At 40.8% G+C, this 12,566-nt stretch overlaps 1 protein-coding gene across 3 annotated transcripts in view; it reads left to right on the forward strand.

Moving 5' to 3' along the window:
* Positions 1-12,566, forward strand: part of VCL (vinculin) — a 104,978-nt gene that overhangs the window by 51,149 nt on the left and 41,263 nt on the right. For 2 of the 3 annotated variants that reach the window (XM_037905760.2, XM_043551790.1), the window contains exons 3-5: positions 2,718-2,868; positions 4,682-4,790; positions 10,157-10,279. In XM_037905760.2, coding sequence (XP_037761688.2) covers positions 2,718-2,868; positions 4,682-4,790; positions 10,157-10,279 — 383 coding nt within the window. Of the gene's footprint in view, positions 1-2,717; positions 2,869-4,681; positions 4,791-10,155; positions 10,280-12,566 lie in introns of those variants that run through there. The other variant, XM_043551791.1, reaches the window with a different exon arrangement.

Raw genomic sequence — 12,566 nt, forward strand, 5'->3', positions numbered from 1 at the left:
TTTGGCCAGCAGTGTCCATTAGGCGTGTGAGGATATGTCTACACAGTAATGTTAATCTAGGGCTAGTGGGACTCGAGTCAATTGACCTGTATCAGGGAACCCTGGGCATGAGCAATCTACACTGCATTTTAACCCTAGGTTAAGGATTTTCTGACCTGTGCTCAAACCTAGGGCTCTGGTGTCCACACTGCAGTGCACAGACCCAAGGGTGCCGAGCATTCTCCCCCCCTCACCCTCACCCCATCGACACTCTAGCCTTAAGAATGTGTTGCAAGGTGGGAAAATGATACTGTCCACCCTGTTTCCTAACTGTGATGGTGCTATTGATGGGGCTCAGGTGCCCATGAGGAACACATGAGTACATAAATTGCATACTTAGCTCCTTTGGTAGCTGTCTCAGTAGAATGACGGCAATGTGAATCGGCTTTATATGGAACTGAAATCTAATCTGAGCACAGGGTTCTCCACCTCTAGGTTGAGTCACGTTGGCAGGAAAAGGCCCATGCGCACCTGTTCTGTGGATAATTAGGACATCAGTATCCAGGGCTGTCAACCCGGAATGGGATGTTCAGTGAAAGGGATTTTGTTTAGCTGGTTTTCTATTTATCTTTGTCTGTTTTTGAAGTTTGCCATAAAATGTAGGTTTTAGAGGAAAAGCACACACATCCCCCAGCCGGGCTGCTGCCAGCTGTGGAGCAGTGAAGTGCATCCCCAGCACCACCCTTAGGATCCCTGCCCCCGCTACTCCCAGGAGGCAGGGAGAAGGGATCTGTGGGGAAGTTGTGTGGCTGGCTCCCACTCACTACTCTCACAGTGCACGCTGCCTGGGCACCTCTGTATATGCAACCCCAAGAGGCTTTCTTCCTCCCTGTGCGGATGCAGAAAGAAGACAGGACATCTTAGAGTTCTTTGTTAGTACACTTAAATGATTTTGTGTTGTAAACAAACTTTGGTACTAGCCTTATTTCTGTCATCTTACCATTGAGTATGTAACCATGTAAAGTTTCCTCTTTAACAGTCTCTTAATGTTCCTTGTCTTATAAATACATTATTGCTTTTCAATTGCTTTCCTTGCTGCACCTAGTTAACCACAGACAACTCTACTGAATCTTACTTACTCAACTGTGGGCACATATCTGAGTACAGTTGTAGTGGAGAATTGTGGTACTTTGTAGGGAGGGGACAGTTTAAAATTGTTAATTCTACTCCTTCAGCCCCTCATTGTCTATGCCATTGCACCTAATGTGTAATGTTTTCTGTTTCCTTCTTTCCCCATGCCCCAACTTCAGGATGTGTGTGTTAACTTCTCCCCACTTCTGCAAATCTAATATAAATTCCTAACTTGTGTTCAGTGATGAGTGTTCAGAGTTGTGCTGTTTGGTGTTGGTGCCCAGCTGTGATAGCTAAAAGCACAATTATTGTGGAGAAGGAGGAAGGTGGAAGCTAGTTTCTTAAGCTGTTAAGCAAATTTTACGATTGATTTCTTTTTGGTTTTGTCAAATATTTCCATGGTGGGATTAAATATACAACAGGTAGTTGGGTGAGCACTTGTTGAAAATATATGCACACCTATACAAATGCCTGTATTCACACTAAGAAGCACCACTTCAAATGCTTCTGTTTGCATGAATGCTCAGGGAAATGTGAACATAGAAGATATGAATACTGTTTGATCAATGAGTTAAACTTGGGAAAATACTCCACTGATAGCTTTGCCCTGCAACAAAATGGTGGCAGACCAGATGCTTGCTTGCTAATCTATGTGCCAGGATACTATCAGATATGAGAGGCCAAGTTAACAGTTGGTTAGTTTGAACTTCTGTGTTAAAGCTTTAGAGTCTGGCTGGAAAGCAAGCTTTTGCTCTGCTACCAGAAAGCTTCTGATTGACTTGTTCAAAGAATACGGCATTTGTGAAAAGTGAAAAAGAAATTGATAACTGAAACAGGGTTAACTCCTTAACTCAAAATAGTTTTCTTTAGGGCTGCATTTCAAATAGCTGGATAGAATTAGTTTAATATTAATTTTAAAGCTCATATCAACTGTGTTGAGTTAAGAGTTACAATAACACTCAGACATTCTGCATTTGGGACCTTCTCTCTGAGACTTGGTATCAGAAGTTGAGAGATCTTGTATTTGCGAACAAGATAGGAGATTCAAACCGTATGCCTATTCATGTGATATTGATGTGCACAAGTAGTAATATATTTTAAAGAGCTGGAAAGCTTCTTCATTAACAAATGAGCATCTGAGGAGCCTGAATACTTTTCACAAAATGTCCTTTTGTTATCTTAACTTACAGCTGTGACTAATTGCCTATTGATGCATTTGCCTGTTGACATTAATAGAACATAATGCAAATGCCAGGATGTTGCACAGTGATTACTTTGACTTTGTGATCCTGTTGGAAAAGCTCCCCTCTGCCTAACCTCCTGGCTTGTTGGAATTAAAAGGGTATTTTGTGACTTATGTCAGTGTCTCTAATCTGTTACCTCAGTGTTGTTATATATCTTGCTCTAAAGACAATGGCTGGTTTAATCAGTGATATGTAAATATTTATATTTGCACATTTAAACCATAAATGTGTGTGTGTTGGGATGGATGAACAGTTTGCTGGCTGTGTTTTGATAGTAACCCCCTACAAGTTTATACAGCTGTTCACCTCCTGGCAGAGTATTCAGAATAAGTATTAATGGCTGTATCTTATTGTTGCACACAGAGTGGAGAATGCCTGCACTAAACTTGTCCAGGCAGCCCAGATGCTGCAAGCAGATCCTTATTCAGTACCTGCTCGCGATTATCTCATTGATGGATCAAGAGGCATCCTCTCCGGTACATCAGACTTGCTTCTGACGTTTGATGAGGCTGAGGTAGGTGTCCTAGTACCAATAACATCAGTATTATGTTATCTCAAATACCCACTTAATTTACATTTGCTAATTTTACAGCACTTCCCAAAATTCATTATCCGTGACAAAGACTCTGTTTCGATAGGCACAAAGAATGCTTTCAGTTTATCTTCCTGCCAAGAAAAGCCTTTTCATGCTGTCTTGTTACTTATAGATTTTTGTGTATTTCTTAAATCCCCTCCTTCCCCTCCTCCCCCCCCCCCAAAAAGGCACTCAGGACCTTATGTAAACTCATAGATAGAAGGAAATGTAAGATTGAGGCTTCTGCTTCATCTTGTGTATGTTTGTGTGTCTGGTGTTAGTAATGGAACCGATTGGGTTGCTTCACTTTTATGACCATGTTTCCCCTTCTTAGGAATATGTTATCTCCTGTTTTCTAGCAACTAGTGTCATGCCTTTAAGAGGGAATGAAGTTAAGATAAACATATCCCATTTGGTTGAGGAAAAATTGATGCTGCTTACAATGTTTACCTATGTCATACCTTTCAACCTGCAAAGTCTCCATATGCTTTCCTTCCCATGGTATGTGAGCACTCCAGTACCAGTATTGCTGCTTCACTGTTAACTCACTGATTACTGAAACTATTCTCATCATGACATCCTGAGATGAGGCTAATGCTTGGAATTACTTTGTGGCACTAGTGATCACATATATTCTTGCAGGTGATTATAATTAGTACCAAAAAGAGTTATGGGCATGTTCACCTATTCCACCTATAGATCCAGTTCAAGAAGAGAACTCTGTTTTTTTTAAGTTAAACTTTTTAAAAAGCTCTCAACCTCAGCTGTGACATACCCAAGTTCAACAAGACACATATATTTGACTCTGGATTTGATTTTCACAAATTTAACATGTTTCCAACCACTCATATTCATATCTTTCAAAAGAGCCTTGTTCTAATGTTTGCTTATCTACCTTATTTTTAGCGGTAGTAATGAGCTCCTGTTTTTGAGGACAATTTCTAGAAGCATAATTTCAAACTTATCAACACTTGGAGTTTGATTTGAATCCACCACAGCAGTACTTTCAAAGTTACATCCTCTAAAATAAGATTTCATGGTGCCATGGGATCTGTCTGTTTTGCCATGCTCTGAAGTATGTGGTAGAAGAATTCAAGAGGCAATATTTATATATGTTGGTGTGAATCTTTTTAAAAGCAGTTAAAAACCTAATATGGATTAACAGAGTATTAAACCAAAGTGTACAAAATCTATAGGGAAGTAAAAGGAGAATAAGTACCTCTCTTCAAATGTGCATTGTTTTTTGGAAGATGTAAGAAATTGGATCTGCCCTTCAAAAAAGGTTATTGTGTTCTGCATGTGGAAAACTGCCTAATGGATAGCCTTCCATAGGTTAGACTTTGGAATATGCTACTCTGGCTTAGGTGATTTCTTTTTTTACCAGTTGAATAGCAATAATAAACTTGAAACTATGCTGTCTTCAAACTGACAGCATTTTCTCTAGTGCCATAATAGTTAAATACACTTCTTCACCATTTTACTACTACTTCTCTGATATTCTTTGTCATCATACAGTTGGAAATTGTTAGAAGCAGGATTTTCATTTCTAAGTACAGATACGTTGATTTTGGCTAATGAGCCTTTCTTGAGTAATCAAATGGTGAGCAGCTTATTCAGCATTCCAAACTACATACTTTTCTATAAATTATGCTACCAAATGCTGTACCTGTTCTGTTTCAGTAATAAACAAGCATTTCTAATTTATTGTATTATAGCTTGGTCTTATAAATGCTGGAATGTTTTTTTTCCCTAGGTCCGTAAAATCATCCGTGTCTGCAAAGGAATTTTGGAATACCTAACTGTAGCAGAGGTGGTAGAGACTATGGAGGACTTGGTGACATACACAAAGAACCTGGGTCCAGGTTAGACCTTTCCAGTCCTCTGTGACTATATTCTTGCATGCAGCTTTATTTCTCCAGTAGTTCAGAGGCAAGATCTTGGAGAGAGCTAAAGCTGGGGCTTTGAAAACTACTAGAGGCCAACCATTTTTTACCTCTTTCTGCTTGACAAATATTCTTTTCAGTATGTATAGTAGTTCTAATTAGAAAATTGTGCACCATGATTTAATTGACCAGTGTTGGTTTACCCATGTTAGAATATCCATAAGAGAGGTTAATGGTGTGCACTATAAAGTCTTTTACTTTGATGGAGTAATGTGCTAAAAGTTGGAATTTGCTGTTGTACTTTTGCTGTACATCATAAAATACAGTTGTGGAAGCTGTGCACTCACTAACACAGAGCTGAATCCCATTTGTGGAAATAGACACTGTGTTCTGATTCAGATGGTTTATGTCTTGAAGGCATCTCTTGGGATGGTATATATTTAAACCACAGTATGAGTTTGACATCTTCAAGTTAGTGAGAATGCAGAAAATAATGTTATAAAAGGCCAGCTTGGGCCCTACCCCTTTTCCCCTCATTACTCACCATCCCTTCTTTACTTGCCAGCTAGATTGCAGCCTTTTTATGACCTGTTACCTTACTGATGAGGTCTTTCTGTTACATGTATTGATGCCTTTGCCCAAGAGTCTGATAGAGCCTGTGTGACTGGCAGAGGTGCTAGTTGTGCTGCAGGAAAATATTAGATATTAAACTTTGATTTGAATAAAAATAAGTATGTCCATGTAAATAAGAATTACCATACAATATCAGAGAAATGAGCCATCTCATCTAGTACCTTGTCTCTGACATTGGCCATTGTCAGCTGCTTCAGAGAGAGAACCAAGAAACCATATCCTGAAATAACTGGCCCACAGGGGAATTTTAAGCAACACCTGTTAGAAGTTGTCCTGTGGCATGAAGCATGTTTGTCCCTTTATATACGGTGTGACAAAGTCAGGCTGAACGGTTGCAAGAGAGTGGTGGAAGGGCAGGTATGTTAGCCCTAGAGTGATGCGCCCTTTTTCCTACAGGCTGAGAAGGGGTTACCTCAGGTCAGTTAGGGACACAAAAACCCTCCTCTGGTGAGAGAAAGGGAAAAGAGACAAGCTGCTGCAGGGCTAGCGGTGGCAGGAAGATAGGCTTTTCTAGAGTGAGAGGCAGCTCTCCTCCCTACAGGGGAAACAACCAAAACTGAATGCCTGTTTAGGGGAAGGACTGACCCCTTCCCCCCATCCAGCAAGGGAGCAGGTGCATCCCCTTGTTTTGTGTTTATGAATTGGTTTCTTTTGTTTGGTGGAGGAGTACTCCTTGAGCCTGCCCCGAGGCCTACCTTGAAAATACTGATAAATAAACTCAGAGTGGGAAGACAAACACTGTCCAGAGTGGGGTTGATTTACTCCAGGTCCCACCACCATCAAAGGGGGAAGTACTAAGCCCGGCAAGATGGAGGAGGTGCCTTGCCACAACGGGTAATCTTTTTCATCCTCCTAAACTCCTGGCCTCAGTGTTACCTTGTAGTAATAAGTTCCACAAGTTGGTTATGCATTGTGGTTAAAAAAAAATCCTATGAGAAATAATGAAATTGAAGGCAATATATTTGGCATCCCCTTGTTGTGCTTAAAGAAATAAGAACCATTCATTATTTTACATACTTCTTTTTTGTATCCACTTAGTCATCATCTCTAAATCAACAGTCATATTCTTGCTGGTTTCTTCATATGGAAGTCATTCTATAGCTCTAATTGTTTCCACTGGTTTTCTCTGGACTTCCTTTACTTCTGAGATATATAAAATTATTTATTTTTGAGCTAAGGTTACCAGAACTGAACTCTATTTCAGGTGAGGATACACCATTGATTTACAAAATGAGGATAATATTTACCTCGTTGGTAAAGCAATTTGAGATTTACTGATGAAAAGTGCTATATCAGAGCAAGCTGTTGTTTTTTTATACATCCTAGCATTTTTGTTTTGACTGCAATGAGTTATTAAGCAGATATTTTCATTGAGCTGTGCACAGTAAGCACAGCTTGGTTTCCTGAGTGGTTACAATTAATTTTGATCCCAGTAATGTGTATGAGTAGTTCAAATTATGCCTATCAGTGTTTAGAAACTTTGCATTTTTCAACCCTGAATTTCATCTGCTATGGTTTTGTGTATTTTATCTAGTGTTAGGTTCCTCTGAAGTTCTTCAGTCTTCTCTAGTTGCGGTATCACCATAAATGTTAGCTTCATAACTTTCCACTTTGTCATTGATCCCCTACTCCAGAATATTAATATGTTAACGTTAGCACATATTAAACTCCAGTCCTAGCCCAGGTCATTGATGGGGCAGTACCCTTTCACTGTTAATCTTTTTTGCCGTGCTGAAAACTGACTATTCCTTCTGTCTGTCTCTTAAACAGTTTCTAATCCATGACAATCCTTAACTCTTGCTCCTCATAACTAAGATTATTTTATGGCCTGTTGTGAGAGAGTTCTCAAACTAAATATAGCTCTTGTGTTGTCTACTTTGTTGACAGGCTGAAACTTAGAGTGGATTGGAGAGCCATGATTTTGCTTTGCAGGAATCATGCTGGTTTGTCCCAGTGCTGTTTATCTCGGTATTTTATAACTCTCATTTTCCAGCCAGTTCAGCTGGCACTGAAACAAATCTCATGGGTCTGTCATTCCCACAATAGTGTCTGCTGTCTTTCATATAGCCAGGTGCAGTATTTGCGATCTACCAGTCATATGGTTAGTGTTTAAAGTGTTCTCCAAAAAAGTGTGTGTGTGTGTCTGTCGTCACCCCCATATCTGCCCAGAAATCAATTCTGCCCCCAGCCCCAAATCAGTCGTACTCCTCTAGCCTCATATCTGCAGCATGTGGGGTTCTTTCTCTCTCCCAGGCCTGTGGGGTGAGGAGGCTACAGTGAGGACCTTTCTGCCGAGTTGCAGGGGGGGTGGGAGGAGTAGAGGAGCCTTGCTGTGGCTTGCACGATGGGAACAGGGAGTGGAGCCATTCTGAGCTGCTGTGTCGTCGTCCCCCCGCTACCTCCTATCCTTTCATTTCCAATGAGAATGATGTTGGTTCCTAAGGGAAGAGAGCTCTACCTGCTTTTGACCTAATTGGCTGTTTCCTTGCTTGCCCATCTTCTGAGGAAGAGCAGCCAATTAGAGGGCGTTTTCCCCAGGTAGCACTAAAAATGTGTATCCCTAAGTGACCTAGCTAGCTTTTTGGAAATTTTATTTCCTGAACTGCGACCCAGCACACTTCAAGCATTGTCTCTGGTATAGGTGATTTTACTGAGATTGCATTTTTTCTGCTGTTTTTGGCAGTGTAGTGTCCTAGAGCCTTTCCCTGCTACCTCCCCCTCCAGAGCCTTTCACTGCTGTGAATAGCTACATGCTGCAGAGTGAACACTACCCGCTTTTCACTGCGGTGTGTAACTACACATACACTACATGCCACCGCTGCAAGTTTAGACAAGGCCTTTGATACCTCAGTCGCTGACAGTGCCTTGTCTTCATTACCAGGAAAGAGTGGATCAGTAACATTCTCCTTTGCTCCAATGCAATCATGTAGACCCACCAGTTATCTCACAGGTTTCTCTTTCTGGTATAATTGTTGCTTATTTTTAGGCATGGCAGAATTGATTTTTTGTGCGTGTGCAATTTTGACGATTAATAGCATTGATAATGGGGCTGCAGGGGGTTCCCTGCTCAGCCCGGGGGACCAACACACCTGGGTGCAAGGTGCAGGGGAGGTTTTGGTTCTGGCCCCGCAGAGCAAAGGGCTGCAAGGGGGAAGATGAGCCCCCAGCCATGAGGGAGACCACCCTACTGCTGAACAATTCTTGCCTAGGGATGGAGCCATTCTATAGTGAGGTGGCCTCCCTTGTGGTCAGGAAGCTCTTCCTCCTTACCATCCTGGCCAGAGGACTCTGCTCCCTCTGCCAGCACAGCAGCCTTCCCAGAACCTTGCACCTGCAGAGATCAGGTGTCACCGGTTGTGCAGGGAGCCCTCTAGAGCTCTGCTGTCGTATCCCCAGTGACAGCAAGGCCACAGAGGGCTTCCTGCACTTGCACAGGGCTGGTGACACCCAATCCCTGCAGGTGCAAAGTTAGGAGAGTAGGCTGCACTCTCACAAGCTGTTACTGATGGATATTTTTTTCATCTGTTTCAGTGAGTCATCTGAAATCGACATTTGCTGGTATCTATCCATTAAAATCGAACCCTGCCAAGCCTACTTATTTTGTATCTCAGGCTCTTTATCTTCAAAATTCCTCCTAGCCCTCCAAATATTTTACATGTCTAAGTTGTGCTTCTTCCTTTTTGGCTTCACTTGGGCTGGATTTTGATTTAGGAAGAACATTTGTTTGGCTCAAATAGTCACTAAACACTTAAAACATAATATTGATAGTAAGTTTTATATAGTCTTAGGCATAATGCTACTACTCCACCTCTCAGGTTTCAGAGTAGCAGCCATGTTAGTCTGTATTCGCAAAAAGAAAAGGAGTGCTTGTGGCACCTTAGAGACTAACAAATTTATTTGAGCATAAGCTTTCGTGAGCTACAGTTCACTTCATCGGATGAAGCGGTAGCTCACAAAAGCTTATGCTTATGCTCAAATAAATTTGTTAGTCGCTAAGGTGCCACAAGTACTCCTTTTCTTTTTGCGAATACAGACTAACACGGCTGCTACTCTGAAACCTGTCATTATGTTCCTCATGTAAGTCTTGAAAGTGCATTTACTCCAGAAATCCAAAGTAACACATGCGTTGATTCTCTTCCTTTCATCACCGGTATAACTTTTTTTAGAGAATTAAAATATTCTTATTTAGTTTTTCTAGGATAGTGTAAATTAATACACTCATGTTGAAAGTCTTTGAAGCCAGCAAACCTAAACCTGTGTCAGTTCTATTTTCCTATTCTTGTCAACCACCCCATTATTTAGGTGAGAACTGATCAAAGCTAAAGGAGGAAAAAGAGTTCTAAACTACCTTGTCATACATTGCTAAGCTGACTAATTTCCCTGAAGTAGGATATTTATTACTTTTATATTTGTATAGTTCTTTTCTTAAACTTCTTGATAAATGAACGTCAAAAATATGAGACCTATATTCTAGCTTGAATTAACAACTAGAAACTGGATCTGTGGCTTACCTGAAACTACTGAAATATGGTTTAATGAAAAGTAGGTGATACAAAGCTTCTTCAGTGGTGTCATAACTCATTACATTTTTTGCGTTCTTGTCTGGAAAGCTAAAAAATAACTGAGCCTAGACATTCTTTGTAAAATGTTAATAAATCTGGGGAAACTCAGTATGAACAGTTTTATCACTTGAACTTCGTTGTATGACTTAGGAATGACAAAGATGGCTAAAATGATTGATGAAAGACAGCAGGAATTGACTCATCAGGAACACAGAGTGATGTTGGTGAACTCCATGAACACTGTGAAGGAGCTGTTGCCAGTCCTTATTTCAGGTAGTTTCTGCTGTCCTATTAGATGCAAATACATAATCTGAATTTGGATGCATGTGTATTATACCATTAAAAATAGAAGCTTTGACATGCCTCTTGGGCTGACTGCAAATATGTAGATGTTTGGCTGATTTGTGGCAAACTGGGAAGGGATGACAAGTTATAATGCCAACTCTCCATATGCATACTCTGAGTATTTCCTATTTTAAGTTCTGTGCACCTCTGATTTAAAATGAGCTACATAAACTAGTGATACACTATTTATATCAGATGTATTTGTGTCATGCATACTTGTCACAGTGTAGAGGGTTTAATGAGTATTTTTAAATGGCAGTCTGCATGTGTGCATTCATATGGATAAACTCCCTCATGGTTGTCTTATTTTTTTCAGTATCTGTTCATAACATGTCTCACATTAATACAATCTAGTTGCCATCATGAAGGATTAAGGGGAAGGATCTAAAAAAAATTTTGAGGGTGAGAGCCATTGAAAAGTATACCAAAAAGGGGGCACACTTCTTCTGTATTTCTCACCCTTTTGTCTGGCATGATATGTTTTTTTTTTTACCCTGCGAATGGGCAAGAAGAAAGGAGAGTTTAACAGCTGAAGATTGCTCAGGAGCAGAACTGCCAGTCCAACAGCTGAAATAGCTTATTCGTCTAGCAAAATTCATGTGGTTAGCCAGAGGGAATGCTGGTCTGATAAACTACAGAGGAAGGCGGAATATCCTCCCCAAGACAAGGGTGAAAGGGGGATTGGGGGAGAGGGAGGCATGTAATAGGACTGAGCACATTTTAGTATGTCAGGGTTTTCACACTTGTGAACATATTAACCCCCTCCCTGGTACTTTGCTGGGTTTTGCCTAGTGGTATAAGCGGTTTAGTACATTAAAGCATTGCTTTTATTTTAAGAACTGACCATAAAATGAAGTAGAAACTGAAAATGAATTTGACAGTTGCTTCTTGCTGCTAAATGAGTGTCATCTTGTATATCATAAAGCACATTTAACCAAATTACCTACTCAGACGCCCAAACTAGAGTAGCCATCAGTGTTACAGATCAGGACAGAAGATGGAAGCTTGTAAGCAAAGCTGTGTAGGAAGGCTGCACAGAACTCGCCTGCATCTGGTCCATGTGTAATTCCTCTTAAAGCCCTACTTTTGTCCTGCCTTTGATTTGTAAGTGAATTTACTGTCAAAGGGTCACTCAGATTTTGGCCTCTATCTCCAGAAGAATTTACAGCAGTGCTAATGCCCTGCCAACATGCCTCCGTCTTAGTCTGTGGAAATGATTCCAAGAGGTTGGAGGATTAGTTGAGCGTTTAAACAGGATCAAACCAGAGTTAAAGCTTGATTCTAACATGGCTTTGGTTCTGGGAGGCAAGCTAAACCAACTTGTAATACATATGGCCATGTCTGCATTTAAGGCCAGTGCTAAAATACAAGTACTTGTGGCACTTTAGAGACTAACAAATTTATTAGAGCATAAGCTTTCGTGAGCTACAGCTTATCCGATGAAGTGAGCTGTAGCTCACGAAAGCTTATGCTCTAATAAATTTGTTAGTCTCTAAGGTGCCACAGGTACTTCTTTTCTTTTTACGGATACAGACTAACAGCTGCTATTCTGAAACTTGCTAAAATACAGTGGTGTTTGTAATGCAGATGGGGTTTTTTAATTACTTTTGTCCTGGGGTGGATTGTAACTGGCAACATGGGGGAGAAGAGGAAACAAGCTTATAATTCAAGTATCAGAAGGGTAGCCGTGCTAGTCTGGATCTGTAAAAACGGCAAAGAGTCCCAGTACCCAACATGCATCCGATGAAGTGGGTATTCACCCACGAAAGCGTATGCTCCAATATGTCTGTTAGTCTATAAGGTGCCACAGGACTCTTACAAGCTTCAAAAGTGGCAAATTGCCTCTGCATTTTTGCTGAATATATGATAAATTGATGTAAATAGAACAGTAGGATAACTTTTCTTTCTCTTTAAATAAGATTTTTTTTTTTTTTTTGGTCACCACATGCATCTAGCCTAAGAATGGGACTGTTGTGTAACCATGGCAGAGCCTGATTGCAAGCAAACACAGTTGAATGCATCCACACAGCACCATTTTTACCAGAAAAAACTGCACTGACTGTACTGCACAACCATGTTTCTGCATCTGTGCATTCTGTGAAAACCTGGGCAGCTCTCCCTCCTATGTTGCCTCAGCTGCTGCATGCCCCCCACCTCGAGCAGAGTATTATGGATGTGTTTTGCAGAGTGGAATGCACTTGGTATCATTCTTCAC

Source organism: Chelonia mydas, chromosome 7 (assembly GCF_015237465.2).
Source record: "Chelonia mydas isolate rCheMyd1 chromosome 7, rCheMyd1.pri.v2, whole genome shotgun sequence".
NCBI classification, from domain to species: domain Eukaryota; kingdom Metazoa; phylum Chordata; order Testudines; family Cheloniidae; genus Chelonia; species Chelonia mydas.